Genomic DNA, 24597 nt, shown 5'->3' on the forward strand with positions numbered 1-24597 from the left:
ACTTAAACACTCATATTTGCAAATGTTCCATACAGTGCAAACCCTCCAAATGTGTGGGAACAGCATTTGCCAACTCAAATTTAAACTGTTCTAGCAAACTCTTATACTTGGAGACATCTCCACATTTTTTAATCTCTCACTTTCCTTTTCTTTAGATCTAGAAGAGAATTAATAGAAATATTCGAAAAAAGTCAGAAGAGTAGAACTCATCTGAATACTGACTGAATTTCAAATCTCCTAAGACTAACAGCATATCACTCCATCTGCTGTGTTCTCATAAATAAATCACTAACTGCAGAATAACAGCCTAATCAAATGGCAGCAGTTAAACTGTTAAAACCAGTATCATCACTTCTTACCAACTATATTCCATTTGGTTAGCTGCTGATGTGGCCACAGAAGCTCTGCAGTCTAGAAGTCTACTGGAGGAGGAAGATATGCTGAGCAGTTAAAGACTAGGCTCTAACAGCCTGCTGCAATGGCATCTTTTTCCTGTGTGAGTCTACCTCACTCTCATGCCAACACTACAGTCTACTAAAAGACTGGACACTGAAGACTTCAGATACACAGAGGTTTATTTTCTAGCTGTCCCTCTGCCTTTGCATTTATGTCAGTGTTTTAAGTTTGAAATTGTAGAATCCAAACCAGGTTTAGATATGTTTTTATTTGATCCTGAAAATATTGTATGGATAACAGTGTCAGTGGCACTGTTAAACAAAATCACACTTCCCCGTACTTACCAGATCATAAATAACTGCATCAATTAAAAACCATTCACTTAGTGTCCTTGGTAAAACTTTATTATAAATATTCTTTCTCTAAATATATTCCTATACCAAAATACTTGTTATGGTATTCTTATGATGGCTTCCAGAGATAAAACTCAATGTCAAGGTATGAATAGACATAGGCAACATGGATAATATGATAGAAAACTACAGTTTAAAACAGCTGATACATTAGCTAATCTAGAACATTAAAGTCCTTATGCAGGTTGCTCAGAAAATAAGTTAAAAGAAAATGTTTTTAAAAAGATGACAAAATATTGAAAAATTAAAAGTAGGAGTTTACTCTGTGTAGAAAAGATCTAGGGAACAAAGGCAAATACAAAATCAAACTCCACAATGACTTCTCAGGGCCTGTATTCATTAGTGCAGAGAGATAAATAGATAAGCCATCAATGGCTTTCACAAATATAGCTGCGTGTTTACTTTGAAAATAGGATGTAACAAATCACTACTTAACAATATAAGTGAATTTTCAAAGAGAAGCTATCTTTATGAACTTTAAGGAGAATGTGGTATTGGTTGTTCAAGCACTATTGATGGTATTCTTTCTAGGAAACAAATTGACATTTTCCTAGTAATTCAAGTCTTCATAAACATAAAAGAAGTTGCTTAACTTCATTTTATTTCTTCCCACTAAATTTAGTATATCCTTTTATTACTAGGACACATCAAAATTTATTGTTCTTTTTTTTGTACATGAAAAACCTGTTATATATACAGATCAAACTAATTGACATTTTGAGAATTATACCATTATCAATATTTGTGCTTTTTTAGCTGTTGTCTGTTTAGATGGGTGGTACAAGGGACTGAACTCAATAATCTGTACATGCCAGACAAAAATTGGATATATTATTATGAGGTAGGCACAATGAGCTACCATGCTGACCTTGAACTTGTTACCTTCCCACCTTAGCCCAAATGAGTGTATATGTATATGTGTATACATATACAATACTCTGAAAGGTTTGTGTTTTTTTAAGGAGCCACATCAAGAATAGTGTTTATATAAATGAGTTTATAAAAATTAAAATCAGAACAAATTTCAGTGTTTGCCATGTGATTACTCTGGCCAATGTTTCTCAATGAGACCATTATCACTGAACTCACTAGAAATACAGGTAGACATTATACCAACTAGCATGAACCTCTTGTTGAGAAGCTACAATTCTGATGTGTTTTCAGGAATTCTACTTTGAAACACAGGACACTAAAGTACAATCAGCCAAGGTCTGAACAAGAATTCTCTAAAAATATTTTTTAAATTTAATTACTAAATCAAAATTTAACAGCCACTAAATTAGAAGACATTTCATCACCAAAAGTAAACTTCTTATACAACAAGGTCAAAGTTATGTTAGTGTCTCTAAAAACTACTGCATGAACTAATAAACTATATGGTTCTTCAAAGCTAGACAATAGCTCAATGGCACTTTGTTGATTGAGAAGCCTATGCGAATATATAAATATAAAATAACTTGTTATTCACAAAAGCAGTAGCTTAAAAAAAAGATAAAGATTCACATCAAGAAAGGATTCTTTCTATACTCATATCTCACAAAGACTCAACAGTGTACTTCTGCAGTAAAACGATGTTGGCTAAATCACAAACAAGAAAGCCATTCTGTACAAACTGGCATCTTTTACTGCACAGTGCAAAGGTACTACTTCATAGTTGTGAGTATTTCGTCACTGTCATCAACACATCCTCGCTGATATCTGCTAAGATCTGGAGACTGTTTCTTAATCACCCTTGCTATGATAAAACCTATTTCTCAGGTGCTTCCCAAGTTCAACGAAACAATATATGTACAATCCACCTCATAAGAAACAGGCTCCTTACAAGAACTATCCACTAAGTAGCTAGGAGTAAGAGGCAAAATAATTAAATAATTGTAACTCAACCTTAAAGAAGAGTTCCAAACTCTCCTAAAGAGCCCAAAATGAGGTCATTAAGCTAGGTGATAAAGACATGCGGAGGTCTAAGGCTAGGTTGTTAACAAAAGTTGATGGCCAGTCTCAAATCAGTATTACGACTAAACAAGATTTCTGTCTGCCACTGCCAATTTGATGACTGAATGCAAATATATCATAAGTGAATCTACTGGCTCCCATCATAGCTATAATGAAGATACAGTGAGAGAAAATGTCAAAATGTGTAGTAAATAAAGTCCTGGAGTAGCTAAGCTTCTAGGCCCTTCTCCAAAACAAGTGAGCATCAGAAGAGAGCAAAGGTGCAAGACAGAAACTATCAAATGCTTCTCTCAGTGGCCCACAAATGCCAACAAGAGGACATTTGCCTAACAGGCAGAATGATGAGCCTCCAATAAGAATGAACAACTCATTCCCTCATCCTTATTCCTCTGTGTGCTACTTCCTTCCCCTCCTCACCAGATGGATATCATAATAGCATATCACCCTTTCCTACACCACTGTGTAAGTGACACACAGGGCGTTTATACTGGCCATCTTTCATAGATGCACAAAATAAGAGGAGAAAGTGCAGTTCTGGGAGACTGCCTTTCTCGTACAACATGCTTGAGGTTCTGCTCGTTAGGAAGGAAGAGATTAGATGTGATTTTGGTTTTCTGTGGGATAATAAAGGATGGACATGGATACTATGAAAGGGAAAATCCTAACCACTGATAAATAGCAAGAAAACAGACACGTCAAGGCCTCTGTCCAAATGTAGGAAGCCGATTATGTGAATTAACCTTCCTCCCCTCCCAAAAATAGCTGATAGCTATTCAAGGTTACCATTCTATTTGACTCGTATTTTAAAAATCTCAACTATCTAAAGTACTGTACTAAACAATCTCTGAAGTTTATAAAGGCTAAACCTAAAACCCCATGTGCACGTATATTTGTCAAGGGACAGATATACTCACTCGCCTGACATGTGGTTAGGATAGGCACTGACAGACTAAAGCTACATATTTGGTGTTTTTGGCCAAAGTTCTGCATTTTCCATACCATTTCTGTAAGTAGTCCAGTGCCTCCAAACGAGCACCAATCTCAAAAGTGATTCCAGGACGATTTGGGGGCTTTTTACTCATCTTGAGATCCTATTCTTCAGTATTTTCTTTCCACTACCTCAAGAGGAAAAAAGACAGTTAGATTCTAATGCATGAAATGCACAGGGAATATGCCTTAAAGGAACAAACAGAATTTAAGTAACTTTCAAAATAACACATGGAAAGTTACAACACTTTCCAGTTTTTTAGTTAGATGATTACCAATACCTGCAGGAAGCATGCAACATGAAGGCAAAGTTGGCAAGGCATTAATAAAAGGAATACAGAAAGGAAAACTAGCTAAAAAGAAGGGACAAGCTATTAAAACTTAAGAATGGCTAAAATGCCTTAAACCTTAACTCAAAAATGCCCAAGAAAGTTCCACCCAAGGATGAAAATGCTGTTTCTAAAAATTAAGACAATCCTGTTTATTGAAATCCTTGAGGGTAATATAGCTTAATTTCCAGAAATCTTTCAGTATGTCAAAATGTATAACCCTATATAAAACATTAGGACCCTGGAGGAAGCAGTAGACATGCCCTATGCAACTGAGGATTCTAAGCAATCTTCTGTAAGATCAGCATGCATTAGTACTACTACCTCAGCAGTACACCACTCCATAATTTTGACAAAGAGTTGCAGAGAATTTTTTTTCTTAAATTTCACGTTTAATAATCAATAATGCCGGAGTTTGACTCTGAGTATGGTTTCCATCATTAACTCAACATAGTGCCCACAATGATAATCATTAAAATAAATAAATAAATAAAACCTGCAAAGGAGTTCCCTGTAGATCATTCACAGATCAAGTATTGACCATTGTTTAGGTCACACTGGCCTCCTAGCACACTTGAGGCCTTTTCACTACTAAGTATTTGAGGGAAATGAATACATTCTCCAAGTATCGATAGTGGAGTGAAAATATAATTGGTATGCCAAGTCTTATCAAAACACAATTGGTAATCAGGAATATAAAGCTGGTATTGTTGGAGGAAGATGCTTAAAACATGTTTTACATTCCTACTGACTAGACTCTCTCCGGCTTATAAAAAGAACTTCACACAAACACAAAAACCCTAAGGGGAAAAAAAAAAAAACCTCATACAACTGAAATTTATTTTTATAATGGTTTGGTTACTGCTCAAAACAGGGGAAAACATAATGGCAAACAGAATTCCAAATGTGCCTTCCTGTTTTTTTTTTTTTTTTTAGAATCTGAAAAGGGAAATAAAAAGAAATAGCATCAATGCTTGCCACAAAAATAGGGGGGGGGGGGATCGAGGTTACAAGCCTGTGCCTAAGGGGCTATAGAATATTCTGGCATGGTTTCAGTGAGGTTAAGATTAGTAGCCAGGGTGCACTGGGTGTAATGGGAACAAATCTAAATATTTTAAATAGCAGTCTTGTAAGTGTGCGACATACAAGGCTGTTACTTAAATGTGCGGAAATCGAATCTGAAGAGGCAACGTGCCAGTCAAGCTAATATTTCCTAAGATCAAACTTCCAGCCTGTAAATCTAATCCCCTGGTGACTCTCAGGAATGAGGCACCTCCATTCTCTTGTGAGGAAATGGGGAACATGAAGAAGGCATCGGAATTAAAAAAAAAACTTTTACGAGACAATCTATTGGAAAGATCCTTACAGCAAAACTGCTCAACACAGAGAAGGGTAGGTGAAACACAACAAGAATGAAAAAAAAAAAAAAAAAAGGCAGGAAAAGCGGTAAAAAGAGCTGCGGTAAGAGGACAGTGAAGTTAGCGGAGATGACAGGGAGAGGACAGAGACAGGAACACAGAGCAAGTGAGCGGTGAGGGAAATACCGCGAAGCTAAGCAGAGGTGGAGGACAGGACAAGGCGGGCCCATATGGGCAAGGGTGGCAAGGGGAGCCAGGAAAGGCCGCGGCGCGGCTGGCCCGGAGCCCGGGAGCTGCAGGTTGACAGCCGAGTACCCGGCAAGGGAAAGAAGGCGGGGGAGAGCGGCGGCGCGCAGACAATAGGGCCGGCGGGTGGCAGGGAACCGGGTGCCGGCCGAGAGCGACGAGGGCGCGAGTGCGGCCCGGGGACCCGGCAGCCTCCAGGCCCCGCCGCCGCCTCTTACCGACTCGGCCTCCTCTCCGCACAGCAACCGGGCCGTCCGGGGCCGAGCCGGGGTGCGTCAAGGCAGCCAGCGCGGGCCTCGTCCGCGTCTGCCCGGGCAGCGGCCGGGGAGGGAGCAGGAGCCGAGCAAGCCCGGCCCGCGGCGCCGCGTCCTCCTGAGGAAACGCGGGGAGGGAGCCGGGTCCGAGCCCTCAAGCCCGCTCGGGGGTCGCTACCATCGCCGCCTTCGCCGCCGCCACCGCCGCCGCTGCCGCTGCCGCCGCCGGCCAGCCCTGACGCGACGCCGGCCGGGGACGTCAGCCGCCGGCGACGCACCGGAAGCGGGCTGGGCTTCGTCACGTGACATGCGAGGGCCGGGCTCACGCGGCGCAGCCGATTGGAGAACAGCTCTGGGGGCGGGGCTTCGGTCCAGGCTGGGCACCTAGGGAGTAAAGGGACCCTTAGTGCTGGGAGGAGGATGAAGGCCTTTCTTGCTGTAGGTTTTCGTCTTATCTCTTTAGCTGACACATTGGGCAAACGAATGCACCACAAACTTTCCTTTGAGATCTGTTTCAGCCTACATTAACGACAGACGCAATGATCTCTATTACAAAATCAGAGTGTCTCTTGAATGGATTCCTTATCACTGACACTATTCTATAAAAATAACATGTAATAATCCCAACCGCACAATTATACTGCTCTCCAACCTCAGAAATTCTTACTAAACAACTAACAGACATTCCTAAGAAGTGGAGCGCAGCTATAGAGCCTGTAGCTACCATGACGTGACTTCCATGAGTCTGCACAACCAGTGATAGAAGGACTACCTTTACTGGGTAACTATCATGCCCCAGAGTCTGTCTGTATCAAGCACAAGAGTTCCTGTTCCAGCTTTGAGAAAACCCAAAAGTGATCACAGGCAAAATACTACTGAGAGGAAGTGTCTATTTTTTTCTGTCTCTCTCCACTCTTATCACTCTGCCTCCCACGTTTTTAAAGTGCATCATTGCATACAAATGGCACTTATATTTATCTTGCTTCATCGTGTACAGAGAAAACAGCAAAGTAACTCTAAGTTTCAATGATACTGAGATTTTGTAAATTAAGCAAACATACTTATTTCAACATTTTATTCAAAAGACATTCATTCAAAGATAAGTTTCTAATAGCTGCACAGTTATACTGAGCTTGGTGATGCTATAAACAATGTAAATAAGACAGTTGATAGATGATTTTTGTCATCCAGTTTTTCTTTTGAATGTCTGATACATTTCCTCTGTGGTTGTCGTTAGTTCAAGTGAACTAAATATTTCTAGAATATTTCTTCTGCCACAGGCAGAATTATACTTTCTATTTTTCTTAGTAATATGCTTGCTCACTTAATTTGCTATAAACTTAAAATATAAGCAATATTTATTACAGGTACTGGCAATGTATGATGCCATTCCAACAAATTTCCTATGCCTCAAACTGCAGCTTGCAATGTTTGCAACAATTCCTGTTTTAGCAGCACATGTCCTTGATACATCAGGATGAGCCCAGGAAACACACATCATCTACAACAAGCGTGCAATTATAAACAAGAATTTAAACATAAAAATGTACAATGTTGAGAGGATGTGTGTGTATGAATTATTTGTTGCAAAGTCTAACCCTCCAAAACTAAAGTAATCTTGGAGGAAGAATCAACTTCTCACTAAATGGAATGAAAATATTAGAATCTAATGAGCTTAGTCTTCTTTGTGGCAAAAGGTCTGGCTCTAAATGCTAATTAAACCATATTGCTTTAAGAATTTGTTTGCAAATATGGTAGCAGTGTTCATAATAAGGAAAGATTTCTACACATCACATCAGTGGCAGTACCACTAAAGTTTCTGACTTTCAACCTACACCTAAATCTTCTTTAAATTTGGCAGAAACCCCACTCATCTGTAAACCAGTAAATTTCTATATATATATGCATATATACATGAATACATATATTTATATGAGTATATATATTCTTTACTATGTTGAGTGTCTACCAAACCAATTCCCTAAAGAATGATGACTCTTCTATTTCAGCTGGAGCACAAATACAGAGTCCCTCAAATAATACTGAGTAGAAGAAAACTAGGAAGGACTGCCTCCTTACACTTGCAAGGAACCCTGAACAAACTCAGTGGGCAACACACAGAACAGAAATGTGAAGGTGGAATGGAGGCTTGCTGAGAGGAGTTCCAGTGAGAGAAGGGATAAGGGAGGGCAATGGGGTGTGAACATGACGAAAATTTGTCCTCTAAGTATATAAAATTATCAAAAATAGAAAAAAAATTAGCGGCCCTGAGTTCTAAATAAACTGGTGCCTTGAGTGGCTTGTGTTCCCGTGGAGTTCATACCCGCCCTCAGATTGCACGTTGGAAATGAGGATGTCATGTGTAGTTGTCACTAAGCTGCAATAGGAAATCTTTAGTACTCAACAAAAAGGCACCAGGTCTGCTAAAAAGCCCGAAGGGCACAAGGCAGCTCTTTAGCTTGAAGAATTACCCCCACGTCATGCATGACATCTGAATGTCCATCCAGATACTAATATGAATGAAAAAAAAGACTTGTTAAAAAATTGAACATGCCTAAAGCTGAGTCTCATGTATAAACTCAAAGTAAGTTTGAAGGAATGTTCAATTTCCAGAGAATGATGCCACTATGTTAGGAAGGAAAATTGTGCACTTTTCCTACCCATCAACAGGAGGCACTGCTAGGGCAATCTTGTATCCATGTGTATTTGTATCTATTGCAGTCAAGAGGAATTCAACTGAGATGTAAACACTTGAGTACTACATTGTATCTTTTTGTAAATCACAACTGAAAATAGCGCATTGAGCTATTTTACTGTACATTATTTCTACACTTGATCTTTTGGTTATCTCTGTGTCATTGTCTTAGAGTTTTATTGCTATGAAGAGATACCATGACCACAGCTTTATAAAGAAAAAACATTTAATTGGGGCTGGTTTACAATTAAGGGATTTAGTCCATTCCTGTCATGGCAGGAGGCATGATAGCAGGCAGGCAGGCATGGTGCTGAAAACCCTAACCCTATCCCTAACCTAAAAGGTAGGTGAGAGTTCTACATCTGGATTGCAGGCAGAAGGAAGAGAGAGTACCACTGGGCCTGGTTTTAGATTCTGAAACCCTGAAACCCACTCCCAGTGATACACTTCTCCCATCAAGGCCACAACTACTCCAACAGGACCACACCTCCCAATAGTGTGACTCCCTATGATCCCATTTGTGCCCATTTTAACTCAAACCACCACAGTTATATTGACATTTTGGGAGTGTACAAGGAATTACTTAATTACAGTAGATTAGTACATAATCTACTCTAAAATAGAGGCATGAGATGCGACAAAACTAACAAAAATTTCACCTAGGTCTAGGCACATGGTTCAGAGGTTAAGGCTCTTTCCATGCAAGTATAAGAACTAGGGTTTGTATCCCCATAACCCAAGTAAATGCTAAGCCTAGTGGACAGACATGGTGGTACTCAGATGGCAGAGACAGGGGATCCTTGGTGAAAGCTAGATTAGTTGTAATGTTAAACTCTGGGTCCAATTGAGAGGCCATGCCTCCATGCCTAGGGTGGAGAGTTACCAAAGAAGACTCTTACCATCAACCTTGGGCCTCTACAAGCACACACATTTACATGCACCTACACTCTTGAAAAATTACTCACATACACACAAGGCCGAGGAGAAAGAAAAAGAGAGAAAGAAAGGAAGGAAAGAAGGAAGAAAGGGAGGGAGGGAGGGAGGGAGGGAGGGAGGGAGGGAGGGAAAGAAAGAAAGAAAGAAAGAAAGAAAGAAAGGAAGGAAGGAAGGAAGGAAGGAAGGAAGGAAGAAAGAAAGAAAGAAAGAAAGAAAGAAAGAAAGAAAGAAAGAAAGAAAGAAGACCTTACACATTGCATTCCCTCATTGTCATACGGAGTCTGAATTTAAGATCAGGGCATTGACACAGAGAAGAGAAGACTTTAAGAGCCTCTCCCAGCCATGTAACTGAGCCATATATTCCTGCCTCCTCTCTATTCTCTCCACTCAGCAGACCCTCTTCCAGATGGTGGATGTAAGCCATCAGTCACTCCAACTCCAAATATAGAAAGAAAGGCCTTACAGCTGTGTTTGGGCAGAACCAAACAAGCAGCGGGAAAAGTATCTTGAAACAACCCTTGTAAGGCAGGAATCATTGATCTGAATTCCTCCAACACTAGAAATATGAATGTGGAACCATAATGCTTGCTGGAATATTTAACAACTGAGCATGTATGTAACGTATAGCAGGGGAAAGTCATTGCTAAATAGAAGCCATCCTCAGAAATACAAGACAGATATTTTTCTGTTCATCTAATATTTGTGATTAGCTTCATCAAAGGCATAATAATTCAAGAATATTCATTAATGGACTAGTTGAATGAAGAACCGCTGCTGCAATAGTCAGCGCGGCAAATACTCTCATTCTACCGGATTTGAAAATGGTGCTAATGTAACTTCCTTCAGCTGAATAAAAGCTCACACATCTTATTCTCTGACTATACCCAGTTATCTGGCTGTTCAGAATGTATCAATTACAGACAAACCTCCAAGCTAGCAGCAAACTGGCAGACATCTCTCCAGATGTTACTAGAGCTTTCTATTCACATAGCTAAAGAACCAATCTTATTTACTACTGGCTATAGCATAATACTAGGATGTCAGATGATATCATTTTATATATATATATTATATATGTTTGTATGTATAAGTTAATATAAGTACATATTTATGAAATGTTTATGTGCTACTCATGTGCACTTGAGTTTCTGCAATTTTAAAGACTTTCTACTTTGGTAGAAGTATTTTAAGATATTACAGTTCCTACTTCTAAAAGTATATGTGTGTGTGTATACAGATATGTGTGCATGTATGTGTGAACATGCCCACATGCAGGTGTATGTATGCCGTGAGAGAGACAATGTGTTGCAGTGTGCCAACTATTCTGAAGCAAGAATGGCCTGCAGCCATTTATCCTGCAACCCTGGACACTTTTGAGAGTGGAAGGAAGTGCTAGTTATTAATTATTTTAGAGCAACAGGTGTACCTCCCGGCAGCAACAGACAAACAAACATACAAAATCATGCCATATACAACAAGAGAAAGTGCTAATAATAAGGTCAGGGCCATGCAGTGGTGGTGCAAATCTTTAATCCCAGCACTCGGGAGGCAGAAGTAGGTGAGTTCAAAGCCAGCCTGGTCTACAGAGCTAGTGTGGGGACAGTTAGAACTCTTACACAGAGAAACCCTGTCTTGAAATACGAAGAGAGAGAGAGAGAGAGAGAGAGAGAGAGAGAGAGAGAGAGAGAGAGAGAGAGAGAGAGAGAANGAGGAAGAGGAAGAAGAAAAGAAGAAGAAGAAGAAGAAGAAGAAGAAGAAGAAGAAGAAGAAGAAGAAGAAGAAGAAGAAGAAGAAGAAGAAGAAAGAGTGCCTTATTTAAAACAGTGTTTGACGTTTGACTTGGGAATCCTTCTTGAGGCCTCAAAACATGATCTCCTTTGCCATGCTAAGAAAGAAGAAGGGCTCTTTCAGCTGTTGTGGTGGCAGATGGTACCTTCTCTGACTTTTCTTATTTGCTGGTATATCACTTTTATTCTCTATAATAGCATCTCTCAAGTTTTACCCCCACCAACTCATCTGTATTAGACTTTCCTGGGTTGTTTGCTAAAATGCGAACACCTAAGCGCTAAATTTTATTTGAATTTGGGGATGATTTCTTAATAAACCACACTATGGGCCTTCTGTGAACAAAATTATCAGATCTGAGGGGGGTGAGGACTTGTTTGTTCGCTTGTGATTAATGGAGAAGACCTGGTTCAGGAGAACTTGCTGAGCAAACATTAGGATCTGAGTTCAAATCCCAATCACCTGTATAAACAATAACAACAACACATCTGGTCTTGGCCATGCTTAGGCCTATAATTTCAATGTTGTGTGGCAAAGACAAGAGAGTAATTTGGGGTTCTGGCTTCCAGTCTAACTCAAGATTTAGCGAGAGACTCTACACATGTGGAATAAACTGGAAACTTAAAGCACACTCCATATCTTCCAGTGGCCTCTGAGGGCAACACATACACACACATACACACACACACACACACACACACACACACACACACACACACACACCACAGGAAAATTGAATGGAAACAGTCTTAAGCACAAGGAGAACTTACTAAACTGGATAATTAGTTTGAAATAAGGATATGTCTTCCTTCTAGGTCAGTTTGACCTAACATTCTGCACTCTACTTCTGAGGCTGGCTTGCATCTTAGCATCTATATTTTGGTCCCCAACAGCTTCAGATTTCTCGTTGAAATATTCTGGAACAAAAAGACAAGTTTTAGAAGCCATTCTTTCACTGACCCAAATCAAGTTCAACTCTGACTCAAGAGTGCCCATGAGTGTGGCTTGTCCTGATCTGACAGAAACCCAAATCCCTATCCTGCATGTAAAAGTCAAAACTGTCCAAAATCCTACCAGCTGAGGGATGGAAGTGAGTGGGAACTTTAAAGGAAAGCAGGGATGCTTCCTCTGAAAGGAAAAGTGAGAGCTGGCAACAAAAATAACTAATATTCAGCTCAAATGGTGTAGACTAATTGTAGCTCCAAATTACAGTTTACAGCCATCCTCCACAGCTGAGCCTGTACTTCCTGGGCCGCAAAATTAGAAAATCAAGTCCAATGAAGGACAAATCCAGTGAGAGACTGGTCTGAGCTGGTTCCAGAGTCCTTGAGTGTTCCCTTTTCCAGCCGCTCTACAATTTAGGGATACATTGTTGGGAATTGTTGCAGCTTCAGGGAAGAGACGGAGTAGCAGAACACAACAGTCAATCAAACTAACGGCCACCAACACTGTCGCTTTCAATAAGGGTATTCTTTGATTTAACTTACTGAATCTTTAGTTCTGGATTTAAAAACCTACCAACTATTGTTTGGTGCAGAAGTAGGTATATAATTTTGGTAAGATGAGGCACAAATTATTGGCTTTACTTTTGAGTTAGATAGTTTTGAATATACAAAATGAATACAAAATTATCAGGCTAAGGGAGTCCCCCAATGGTGGAAATTGAAGAGTACTCTCCTACCCTGTGTTCCATCCTTCAGTAGCTTAAAAATAAATAAGTAAATAAATTGGGTCAGAAAAAGATAAACCAAGGTCTCTAGGTGATAGCTTCTTGAAACATGCTCAGTCTGATGGCATTTTCAAACGCAATGGACAGCCGGGGGTTTGTATTCCTTCCTTCATCATTCACTTACTAAATCACTTAAAAGCTTATGCCTCACATAAAGGAGGCAGATTAAACACCCAAAGTATATGTCTATTCTAGAGACTTGGAAGTTCTGGGGAAAAAAAATGCCAACCAATTTGATTCTTGGAACTGTCATTGGTCTGCAGTTGGCCATCTTCTCATTGCTTCTTCACAGAGTGGTAAGAAGTCATCTCTGCTGCCTCTTCTAAAGGACCGATATCATTCATGAAGGCCCTGCTTTCATGACCCACATAATTCCCAATGCCCCCCCCCTCTAGACACCATCACATTGAGGATTAGCACTTTAATATGAGAATTTAGGAAGTATATATTTAGGTCATCGCAGTCTTCAGGGTGCTTGTGTTTGTATTAGGCATCCCTTCTCTAATGCTAAAATGTGAGTGTCTTAAAGTATGGGTGTAGGAAGCAAAAAAGAAAAAAAAAAGAGGTTTCTATACTAAAGTGAATTTCTGCAATGGAAGATGGCTACAGAAACAAACACGATGTGAGGCCAAAGATAAAACATCACGAAGTAAAGGAATTGTAGGAATCCATGCATTCTCCCTGGGGAGATCAGGAAAGAGTGCATGAAGAGAAGGGGCCAGACTTTTAACTAGGATTTGATGGATAAGTAACCTTCACATAACAGCTCTATGCAAAATGCAACAATTTGTTTTAAATTTATTTTATGAGTCTATATTTATGTCTGTTCACTGTGTGTGTTCTTGGTACCCTCAAATATCAGAGAAGGCATAAGATTCCCTGGCACTGCTATTACATATGGTTGTGAACTGCTGTGTGGGTACTGTGAGATAAACAGTCCCCCGAATAAGCAACAGGTGCTCTTAACTGCTGAGCCATCTTCCCAATCATCTCCTGCAAACCGTAATTATTGGTCCCTGATAGTTCTTCATAAGTGTGAGTCAGTACCCACAGAATTTTGACTCTATTTCCATTTCTTTCACACAGGCATTTATTAACTATCCCCAATGTTCCAAGAATCCAAGAACAGTGCAAAACTTAAGTGTGTGTTGGGTGGAGGTCAATTCACATGGCTTTGCCAGTACATGGACCTAAATATTCTTCTGTAGAGGCCAGAGCCAAAAATACTGCTCTCTACCTTCCCACCTTGAAACAGGGTATTGCATTGAACTAGAGGCTCATAGGTTTGGTTAGGCTGGCTAGCTCAGAAGCTTTGGGGATCCACCCATACAACCCATCTGGCTTTTGATGTAGGTCCTGCAAATTCAAACTCAGGTCCTTATACTTGCAGAGCAAGAGCTGTGACGTATTGAGTCATATCTCTAGCCTCCAATTCCTGGCCATAAGACATTTAATAGTGAACAGGTCATTTGCATTGCATACAAGGGTTAGCATGCAGGAACACACAATCATGTAAACTTGGCCACTTGAAATTTGCCTCGCTGTTCGTCCTCTTGTCCTACATCCCCAAGTTAACTGCTGGATGTTGAGATAGAGGAGGTTATTCTCTGTTTAAAGGGTTAGGGGAGGATGAGCCCAGACGGTATGTTGGCATCAGCATTGCTACCCCCCAGGCTTGCTGGCTTCCCCTTGTAAGATTCTGAAGCAACATCCCCTGTGGTCAGCTACTGGGACTTCCTCTCTAGTGACTTGGCAAAAGATTATACAGAAACAACTTTACCCTAATAAGGACAAGTATCCTTTGTTTTTCTTTTCTTGTTTTAGGACTAGCCATATCGTAAAGATCATAGAAAATTGTAACATTGAAGAAAATAAATCTACTGGCTTCTTCCATGCTATTGCTTATTTCAGTAGCAATCCCAAACAGTAAAGTGTATCCGAGGCAGGGATTTGGAATAAGGTTAGAAATTAGGTTAGGTTTGATATGGAGCCAGCAGTTTAGAAAGTAGATATGTCTCTGGTTGGTTTTTCTTTATGTTAATGGGCATTGCAAAGCTGTTTCATGGAGCTGTAATGAGAATTGAATGGAGAAAACAAGACTCACATGCTTCCTAAACAATAATGTCCGTATGCCAGAGGCTTCCCATTGGTCCCCTCACCTTTCTTGGTGGTCCGTTTACCTGAGAGTAGCTCTACCTCCACTCATCCCATGCTCATGAAAATACACATTTTCTGAGAAATATTTAGATATTTTACATATACCCTCAGGCTTTCTGCTGGGGATCATGGAGAACAATCCGAAACTACTGTTGCCTCCTAGATCGACACGTTTGCAAAGACTTACACTATGGTTTTACGACTAGCTGATGGTTTTCCTCATCTGCTCTCCTTCTCTCTCTCTTTCTCCCTCTTGTTACCTTTCTCTTTTGAAAACACTCATGTTCTTCAAGTTTCAGGGAAATAGATAAACCCTGAAAGATTCATTAGGAACAAATACAGACAAAATTTAATCTGAAAGCAAATACTAAATGTGCTGAAATGAGTTTAATCACATAGAAATTATAGATTGCCAAACTCAGAAGGCTCCACTAGAGAATTCATATTGTGTCACTATCTGGACAAGAAAGACCTTAGCTTTTATACAGGGGTTAAAGTCTGAATCACTTTAAGTGCCTCACAATCTACCTAGCCTGACGATTTTTCTTATTTGCCTTGTCCTACTGTGTAACTTCCAACTGTATCATTCTCACATCTTCCCTATGCTCATGTGAATAATCTCTATCCTTCCTTCCACAATCTTCACAAGCTAGAATACCCTTGGTATTCATATCCTACAATATGGTGACAGATTAGACAGTCATTATGATCTACCTAGTTTTCATCAACCTTCAAACTTTGAAGACAGTGTGGTGGTTTGGATAAGAATGCTCCCCAGCTCGTATATTTGAATACTTAGTCACCAAGGAGTGGCACTATGAAAGAATTTAAAGGATTAAGAGCCGTGGCCTTGTTGGATGAAATACGTCACGGGAAGTGGGATTTGAGGTTATCAAAGCCCAAGACAGGCCCAGAGTTACCAGCTCTCAGCCTGAGGATGAGGATATAGCACTTGACTCCTGCTTCAGTGCCATGTTGATGCCATGCTCCCTGCCAAGACGACCATGAACTAAAGCCTCTGAAACTGCAAGCAAACCCCCAGTTAAATTCTTTCTTTCTTAAGAGTTGCCTTCATCATGGTATCTCTTTGATAGCAAAAGAACAGTGACTCAGACAGTGTCCATGAATGAATCCTATGACACTTGGTGGAAATCCAAGAAGCAAGTCACAGATTTGGGCCTAAGCCCAGCATGTCAGCAATTAAGAACAAAGACAGAAACAAGTCTAACATGAACTATAGGTAGTGATACAAACATAAGGAATGTGATGAAATAAAATGGAAGAAATATGCCAACTGTGTTTTTGATGTAAAACATAGCCAAAGAGGTGCTAAGGTACAAGAAGGTTATGAGAAAGAACCCACAGACTCAGAGCTTCTTGTCATTTTTCAACTTCTGCAAAGAATCAAGTCTGTTGGGGGAATTTTGCAGGCCCATGGAAAGCTCATTTTTTTTTAACTTTTGGGTGTAGATAAACTTTTGGGTGTAGATAATGAGTGTTATGGAAATAAAAGCTTTTAATATCCAGAGCAAGATGCCCAAACCAGTTGCCCGAGGTGCTGGCTTCATTGCTAGAACATGCCCTGTATTGGGCACATTGATCACTTGCAGGATCCAGGGCTCTCACATCGGAGCATCAGACCTTCTAGTCTCAGAGTTCCATGATCTTGCCCTGTCCATCCATCAGTTCTCTTTCTAGAGTCTTGGTGGAGTTTATTCTGTGTGGTTCTTGTTGGACAGAGAATCCAAGATTGTTCCATGGCCTCCGTGTCAAGAGGGATCACATTGGGGAAGAGGTCATTGTGAGAGTCTAGATTTGAATTCTGCCATCATGATGGATTTGTGTCTTGAATGTCCTCTGGGGAGAAATGAATACCCCATGCTTGAAAGTCAAGGGTGGAGAATGTATGTATCTCTGACATAAGCATAGGACTATAGTAAATTAGAGATCAATTCAGTAATATCCTCCTCCTCCAGCTATCTGCTCTTTGTCTTGTCTATTACTCTGACTGTGATTATTCATTTGGTAAAATAAACGTTTTACACTTTGGAGACATTGAGCTTGGCCGTTCAGGTTGCTTCAACTCATGCATGGCATACGAGTGGAAATTTCAAACACCTGTTGTACAAAAGAGCTTTGCAAGTCATTATGTGTTTCTGTAAACTCTCCTGTTCTTTTCACTCTGCATTAAAATGAGGATGTCTGTGCCTGGGAGGTGGATCATCAGTTAAGAGCTCTTGTGGCTCTTTCAGAGAACCTGTGTTGAGTTCCCAGAACCCATGTCGTAGCCGCTAACAAACATTTGTAACTCCAGTTTCAAAGTATCCAATGTTCCCTTCTATGTCCCTTGGTCACTGAATGCACATGGAGCACTTTCACACATGCAGGCAAAACACTCATACACATGAAATAAAATAGAAGACCTCTTTGAAAATAGGATTTTGAAGAAAGGGAGATGCCCATCATGGGGCTGATTCTCCAGTCTTTGATACTAAAACAAGCTTGGCCTAGGGCTAGGGCTTTAGCTCTAAGTAGAGTACTTGCCTAGTATGTGTAAATTCTTAACTTCAATACCCAATACCCCCAAAATAAAATACTATAATAGCCCAAAGTACATTAGACTGTAGCCATTGTACAGCTAACTAACACAGGACAGGACATGTTAATCCAGTTGAAGCAGAGATAAAGGATAACTAGCAATGATGCGGGTCATGCAATTGTAAAATAGGGAGCAAACCTCACACAAGTATACACACAAGTATACTATTGTTAGAATCAAATTTGGTGCTCTTTTTTTTTTATTTTTTGATTTTTCGAGATAGGGTTTCTCCGTAGCTTTTTGGTTCCTGTCCTGGAACCAGCTCTTGTAGTCCTGGCTGGCCTCGAACTCACAGAGACCCGCCTGCCTCTGCCTCCCGAGTGCTGGGATTAAAGGTGTGCGCCGCCACCACCGCCGGCCGAATTTGGTGTTCTTATAAGCAGTCCAGAATGGGAACACAAACAACAGTTGATGAGGTTCAGAAAATTTGCATGGAGGGAAGAAGAGCCACGGAAACTGAAGTGTTTAAGAATCAACTGGAATCAGATCTGTCACTGACTGCCGTGTTGTCCTGCTCCCACCTGACAGTCCTAACCCTCAACACCCAAGATGCTTTGAAGAGAATCTGAGGTTGTTTCTTCGCAGCCATACTTACTTTTCTCCTAGGCTTTGTGAAGCTGTAAGGAGGACTCAGGGATTGGAGCTTTAAGCTCAGTCCACAGAAAGATCCAAATGTCTTATGCAGGTATGCATGAGTAAGATATAAACAGAATCTGACCTGCATGGATTGTTTAGTTGTTGTTAGCAAATAGCCTGTCAAAAAAGCAACATGGGAAGGAAAGAGTTTATGTGGACTACAATTCCAGGCTGCAAGATATTATTTTGGAGAAGCCAAGCCAGGAACTCAAGCGGCTCGTTGCATTGTATCCACAGTTAAAAGCAGAGACAGAATATATACACCCTTGCTTCCTTGCTCTCACTTAGCTTTCTCTGTTCTTATATAGTCCATGAAGCGGTGCTGTCCACGGTGAGCTGAATCTTCCTATATGATCTAACCATATGGTAGCCCCACAGAGATTTGGCCACAGGCCCATCAGATCTAGGCAATTCTTCAATTAAGACTTCTGTCGCAGTTAAATCCTAGTTGTGCCAAGTTGACATTTGAAAGTAACCAGATGTGGACCTTTTCAGAGCCAGCCAAGGCTCCCACTCCATCTCTACATTTCGCCTTCTGTGCAAGTTCGTGGGTAGAGAATGCAATGGAAAGAGTTCTGGGGAAAAGTTCGGCTTAGTCATGGTGATCAATTGCAAAGCCACCACCTGTTAAAGTAAAAGCATATCACCATGAACAACTAAGGTTCAAATATTTGGTTTTTTTTTCCTGTGGAGTAATTGCTGTGATAAAATGACTTCCCTACAGCTCTTTAGGGGTTATTAACTTTCCCAAGCTATGACCAGAAGAGCAATGCCAGGCTGTGATCAAATTCTGTACTCTATGTGTGAAAAAGCGCAGACTGACTTAGATGGAAAACACACAACTCATGTATTTTTGAGTTCCTAATGTGCAGTGGACCTGGAAATAAATGTAAAGCTGGTAGATGACAAGAAAAACAGAGCATATGCTCCCAACACTCACAGTAAAGCAGAAGATAGAACATCAACAGACTTTTGGTTCATTACCTGTAGCTACAATGCACATTCCTAAGGACAACATAGAGAGCCACGGACTCTATAGCTCGATGTAGGAGGGAAAGAGGGGGTTAAAGAAAAGAGCTGCTTAGAAACAAGATGGAGAGGCAAAGGTGGTACGTTACGAAGGCTCTAAGGTGAAAGCAAAACTGAGCAAGATCAAATGCTAAAGTCAGAATGGTTGGATTTTAGACAACAGAATAGATTCGCTATGAGGCTAAAACTAAGGCAACACTGGACCTCATAGGACTTTAGAGGCCACAGGGATGATTTTGAACTTATTGTGAGGAAGTAGCAAAGACTAGCCCTTGAAGGTTTTAATTTAAGGAATGACATCATCAGATTTTCATAGTGAGATAATTCCGTATATGGTATGCATAATGTATTGGAGAGAAACCAAGTGACAGTTGGAATGTTAGCATAAAACCTCGGCAGAATGAGGTGATAGCTGAGGGCTTTAGGGAGAGACAGCAGAGGTGGGTTCTGTGTGGGAAATAATACTGATGTCTCCCAGCATCAACAAAACCTCAGTACTGTAAGGATTCCTAAGAACTGATGACACCAACTTCTCCAATAGACTGATCAACCAACTCTCCAAAGAGAAGTCAATTGATAAAATCTAATAAGGAATGCTTCTTGCATTTTTTCTCAGATACTCAGCTATTTCCCTTGTCTTTTATCTCATTTAATTTTCCAAGGCAACTTTGGGAGTATAGATTATTACATTTAAATTTGAGAAAATCGCAGCTCAAGGAAGCGAAGTAACAAGTCTGAGGTTCCTTAGCTAGAATGGTAGGCCATTTTAATCTTAGCCTGTGAGACTGTGAATCCCAGGCTCTTTCCACTACTTGGTGTTAGCTCAGTGTTGCTGGGATGATTTAATTCTATTGTCGCTTAAAAAGCATCGATGTGTACAGACGCACAAAGTAATTTGAACCATAATAAAAAGTAAATGTAGAATGTTACCCGTTGAACATTTTGAAAAAAAAATCAGACTTTTTTGATTCAACAGTTTAGTACTGTGCAAATTCTCATAAAAATCACACAATCATATTTCTTTATAGCATCCTGAATTTAACAGCTTTGATATATTATCTTCCACATAATTAGGTTAATTGGACCAAGAACATAATTATATACTACCCATAATTAAACGTGATCAGAAAATGACAGACAGGAAGAGTTGCTTGATTAAAAGTTTTTATCGTGTTCATACAGGTTGGGGTGACACGGTAACTCTAAGAAGCACCCTTCATGGACCAGAAGGTATCCAGCTGGCCTGACTCTGGGTTGTCCATGTTCTACCACGGTCAAGGAGATTTGCTATCTTCACCATGTTCCACTGTGTGAACACCACTGATACGATCATGACAGGAAGTATGACCTCACTCTGCTGCCCTGCCTCTAGTTCAGAAGGCTGATTTTGAAAGTAAACAAGGGCTGCGAGGCTTGACTCTCCCAAGAATGACAAGCTATTCTATTCTAGGAAACAGTTGAAAGCTCCAGAGGCCACCGAGGAACTAAACTGCACTGTGGATGCCTCCACGTAGCGGGGATGCGGGCAGTTTGCACAAGAAGGGAAGACAGGATTCCCTTTGTGAAGGAACTTCTGCACCTGTTGGCATTCTAACGGGGCTTTCAGCTGAAGGACTGCTGGGTCCAGATTTCTGCACTGCCAACCGCGGGGAAGCTTCGTATTTCAGTAACCATCCTGTCATTTGTCAGTTGGAAGAAGAGCCTGGGGACTCCCTGTGGAGGAATATGTATGAGCGAGTTCTATTTCAGAACACAGATGCATTGCTTTGATGAACTGGTAGACAGAGTCTGTTTCTTGAAAAGTTCTTGAGCTGTTAACGCAAGTTGTTTTCACAGTTACTAATGCTTGACTAACTGGCATTGCCCTCACTGTACACAGCTACTTGCTTTTGTAAGATCAAACAGTGAGACCTTCCTTGCTTTCTGCTGCAGAATGTCACGGCTTAAAAGTAAGCAAATGAAACTAGCATACAGTCATTTGGGCCAGATATATTCTTATTGTATTTGTCAATGCTGAAGTGACAAGTGACAAGCTAATATGTTTGTGTGCAGTATCTTATTTTTCACATCAGTGAATTTTAAATGTGTGTTTTGGTTTAGAAACCTTCAAGAGAATTCTAGAAATGCCTCCTGTCTTCTTTAAAGGGATCTTATAAGCTGCAGCATATGATTCCTTGAACAGTTCATACATACAACAGTAAACTGTTCTATATTGAGTCCTAGAATTGATGAGATTGATTTAATGTATTATGTTACAATAGTCAATTATTAGTTGTCATGTTTATTACAAGTATAGACAGAGATACTGGATCATAAAAGACATGAGTTTCACCTTACAAAACTACCAGGGTAGTGATTAGACATACACACACACACACACGCACACACACACACACACACACACACACACACACACTAGCCACCTGGAGATAGAACTATGTGATAAGAAGTAACTGATCAAAGTTTACACAAAGAGTACACTTGGATGTACGGTTACTTTGTAATTGAAAAGTAAATTATATGCTTTCAGGAATGGAGCTTTGTGATCTGGGTGGTGGTGTGCTATTTGTAGCTCAGGGTAGCTTATGCTCTTTAGGAATGTTCAAACTGATAGCCACCACAAAAAGCACCAGGCTTCTCCATGGCCACTTGTCAATGGTTCATGTTGTTGAGCAAAGAAGACAGGCACCAGTCCCTAAGCACTGTCTGCAACTTGATAATAAAGCTACATTCTGCAGTCTGCTTTAAATACACATGAGTTTGTTTCAAGGACTCTAGAACCAGCCACGCTTTCAGATTTCTTAATTAAGTAAGGCACACTATTTAATCTGGGGGACAAATCAACCTTTGTAAGTATTGCTTTCCTCCCAAAAACGGGGTCCTTATTTACAGAATATTCAGCCTTATGCAATGAGACAATGAAAAATAGAATTTGAAGTCTCTGAAGCAGGCGCCACCTCATTGAAGTCCCACAATCTGGTCTGCTGTCTTCAATCTTACGTCTCTCTATCATTTCAGCAAACAAATCTGACTAGTACAATTAGTAGATGCCATCTGTTTTGGCATCATTTGTCTATTTTTAATATATGGTCCATCTTTTTTTTTAAACGTCTTTTGCAGAAAAAAAAAAATCTGTGAAGTTTGAACAAGCGGCCTTCTCAAGATGTACCGAGTCTCTCAACTGCTGTCGACACCAGTAGCAAGTAAATATGAAACTGCTCTGTGCAATTATCTTTGAATGATTAGAGTCCTCTTAGCAATTTCCTTGCTTTGATTTTGCTGATACTTAGACCATTAGCCATCTGTCAGTAGCTTGTGTTTCTTAAATGCCAGTGTGTGCTTTGGCAATGATTTTGACTTCATTTCTTTCCTTGAGAGAAATGTGGCATTTTTTTTTCTTTTTAGGAGAAAAAAAATCACTTTTTTTTTTTTAGATGCCTAAGCATAAATGTGAAAGGAGAATGTTTACTGGCTACAATTAAGATGCAAAACTGTCTACAAAAAAATGCTGAAAGATTGATAGCTACTTGCAGAAAATAAGGGCGTTGTTGAAGCGGTAGTGGTTTTGAGTTTCTTCCTTCCTCTTATTTTTCTGCCTACACCCCCTTTCTCTCCCTCTCTCACACCCACAGTTTTCTACTCATAATAAAGGTCCAAGCTGAAAGTCCAAATTACCTTATTTGTTTTTAGTAGTATTTGTCAGTAAGGAAACCAAGTTTCACTAAGCCCCACTGTTAGAAGTCTTGCTACCATCAGTGCCTGTTATAAAGTTATGTGGCACAGCTTAGGCTCTTAATAACCTGGAACCCTCCTCCAGGTGAAGCCCATTGTCATAGGCCAGAGTTTGTATTTAAGTATGCTTTAATGAAGATCTCACAGGCTTCATACCTTTAAGAATCATATATTTAAAAGAAACAAAATCAAACCCGGGGCCGGGGATGTGGCACTGTGATGTGAAGTGTTCACCATGCGAGCATGAAGACCTGGATTCAGATTTACCTAGCCCACAGAAAGGACTGGGTATGATGGATGATGGTACCTGTAATCCTGGTACTGATAGGAGATGTTCTAGGAGAATTGATGAGATCTAGAGAGAGACTTTATCTCAAAAAGGCGAAGAGCAATAGAGGAAGGCACACGCACACACACTTGCACACACAAAATGAAATTTTTATACTCCGCCCAAACAATGCCTTCTGTTTGCTGTTGTAAAAATCTACAAACGCACAAATAACAAAACTTGTGGCCAGTGATTGAATTTCTCAGATTATGGAGTAACCTACCATAACCAACACATTGAGCCACGGATTTTCATTTTTTTACAACATCACACACATTTCTTTCTCTTTTCCATTTATAAACTCAGTTTGGTGGCCACGATTTAAAGAAAATTTTCAAGGACTGTGGAGTGTGAGAAAGGACAGAAGACAGAAATTTCTCGATTGCTTTATGCTTTCCATAGGGAATAGGTGACAAGTTGGTGGCTTCCCAGAAACTAGCTTTTCACACCGCTCTATTACATTGCCGTCTTCTTGCTAAGACTGGGACATCTAGACATACCTGCTCATGGGTCTCCAATGTTGGTGAGATGTTGAAAATTTCTTTCTTTTTTCCTTACACAGATTCCACCAGGTCACACAAAGGACATTCTGGAGAGCTGTCCCCCACATGCATTTTCCCAAGGTACGTCACAGGGCTTTTCTCCATCAAATCAAACTTCCTTCCTGCCCATCTTATTTTTTATTCCTTTAAAAGGACCATGGCTATATATTTTCCACCTTGTGCATTAGTAACTGAAAACTTGTCTACTTGAAGAATGACTTGTTTTTCCTTTTTAGTGTGAGTACGTAGGCAGGTACGATCGTTTCTTTATTGGGTGGAAAACTACATTGAATTCTTAGATATCATTGGGTTTTTGTTTCTTAAGCTGGTGTCTTAGCTGCTTTCTTTTGCCATGATAAAGCACCATGATGACAAAGACAACTTATAGAAGAAATTGTTTATGGATGCTTACAATTCAAGAGTGTTACAGTTCATGACCATCATAGAGGGGAACATGGCAGTATAATGGGACAGGCATGGTGCTGGAGCAGCA

At 40.2% G+C, this 24597-nt stretch overlaps 2 protein-coding genes across 8 annotated transcripts in view; one reads left to right on the forward strand and one right to left on the reverse strand.

The window, feature by feature from the left end:
- The window catches only part of Phf20l1 (PHD finger protein 20 like 1), a 67232-nt gene extending 61037 nt beyond the window's left edge, over positions 1–6195 (reverse strand). For 6 of the 7 annotated variants that reach the window (XM_050144875.1, XM_050144874.1, XM_050144873.1 and 3 more), the window contains exons 1-2: positions 5901–6195; positions 3762–3881 (exon numbers count right to left, since the gene is read on the reverse strand). In XM_050144875.1, coding sequence (XP_050000832.1) covers positions 3762–3844 — 83 coding nt within the window. In that variant the 5' untranslated portion in view covers positions 3845–3881; positions 5901–6195. The remainder of the gene's footprint in view (positions 1–3761; positions 3882–5900) is intronic. The other variant, XM_050144870.1, reaches the window with a different exon arrangement.
- A 16427-nt stretch (positions 6196–22622) lies between these two features.
- Tmem71 (transmembrane protein 71) overlaps positions 22623–24597 on the forward strand; it is a 40062-nt gene continuing 38087 nt past the window's right edge. The window contains exons 1-2 of the mRNA XM_050144863.1: positions 22623–22705; positions 24125–24185. Coding sequence (XP_050000820.1) covers positions 22666–22705; positions 24125–24185 — 101 coding nt within the window. The 5' untranslated portion in view covers positions 22623–22665. The remainder of the gene's footprint in view (positions 22706–24124; positions 24186–24597) is intronic.

This window comes from Alexandromys fortis, unplaced genomic scaffold (assembly GCF_014885135.2).
Source record: "Alexandromys fortis isolate MF-2015 unplaced genomic scaffold, M_Fortis_MF-2015_v1.1 scaffold_2_1_26212458, whole genome shotgun sequence".
NCBI classification, from domain to species: Eukaryota; Metazoa; Chordata; class Mammalia; order Rodentia; family Cricetidae; genus Alexandromys; species Alexandromys fortis.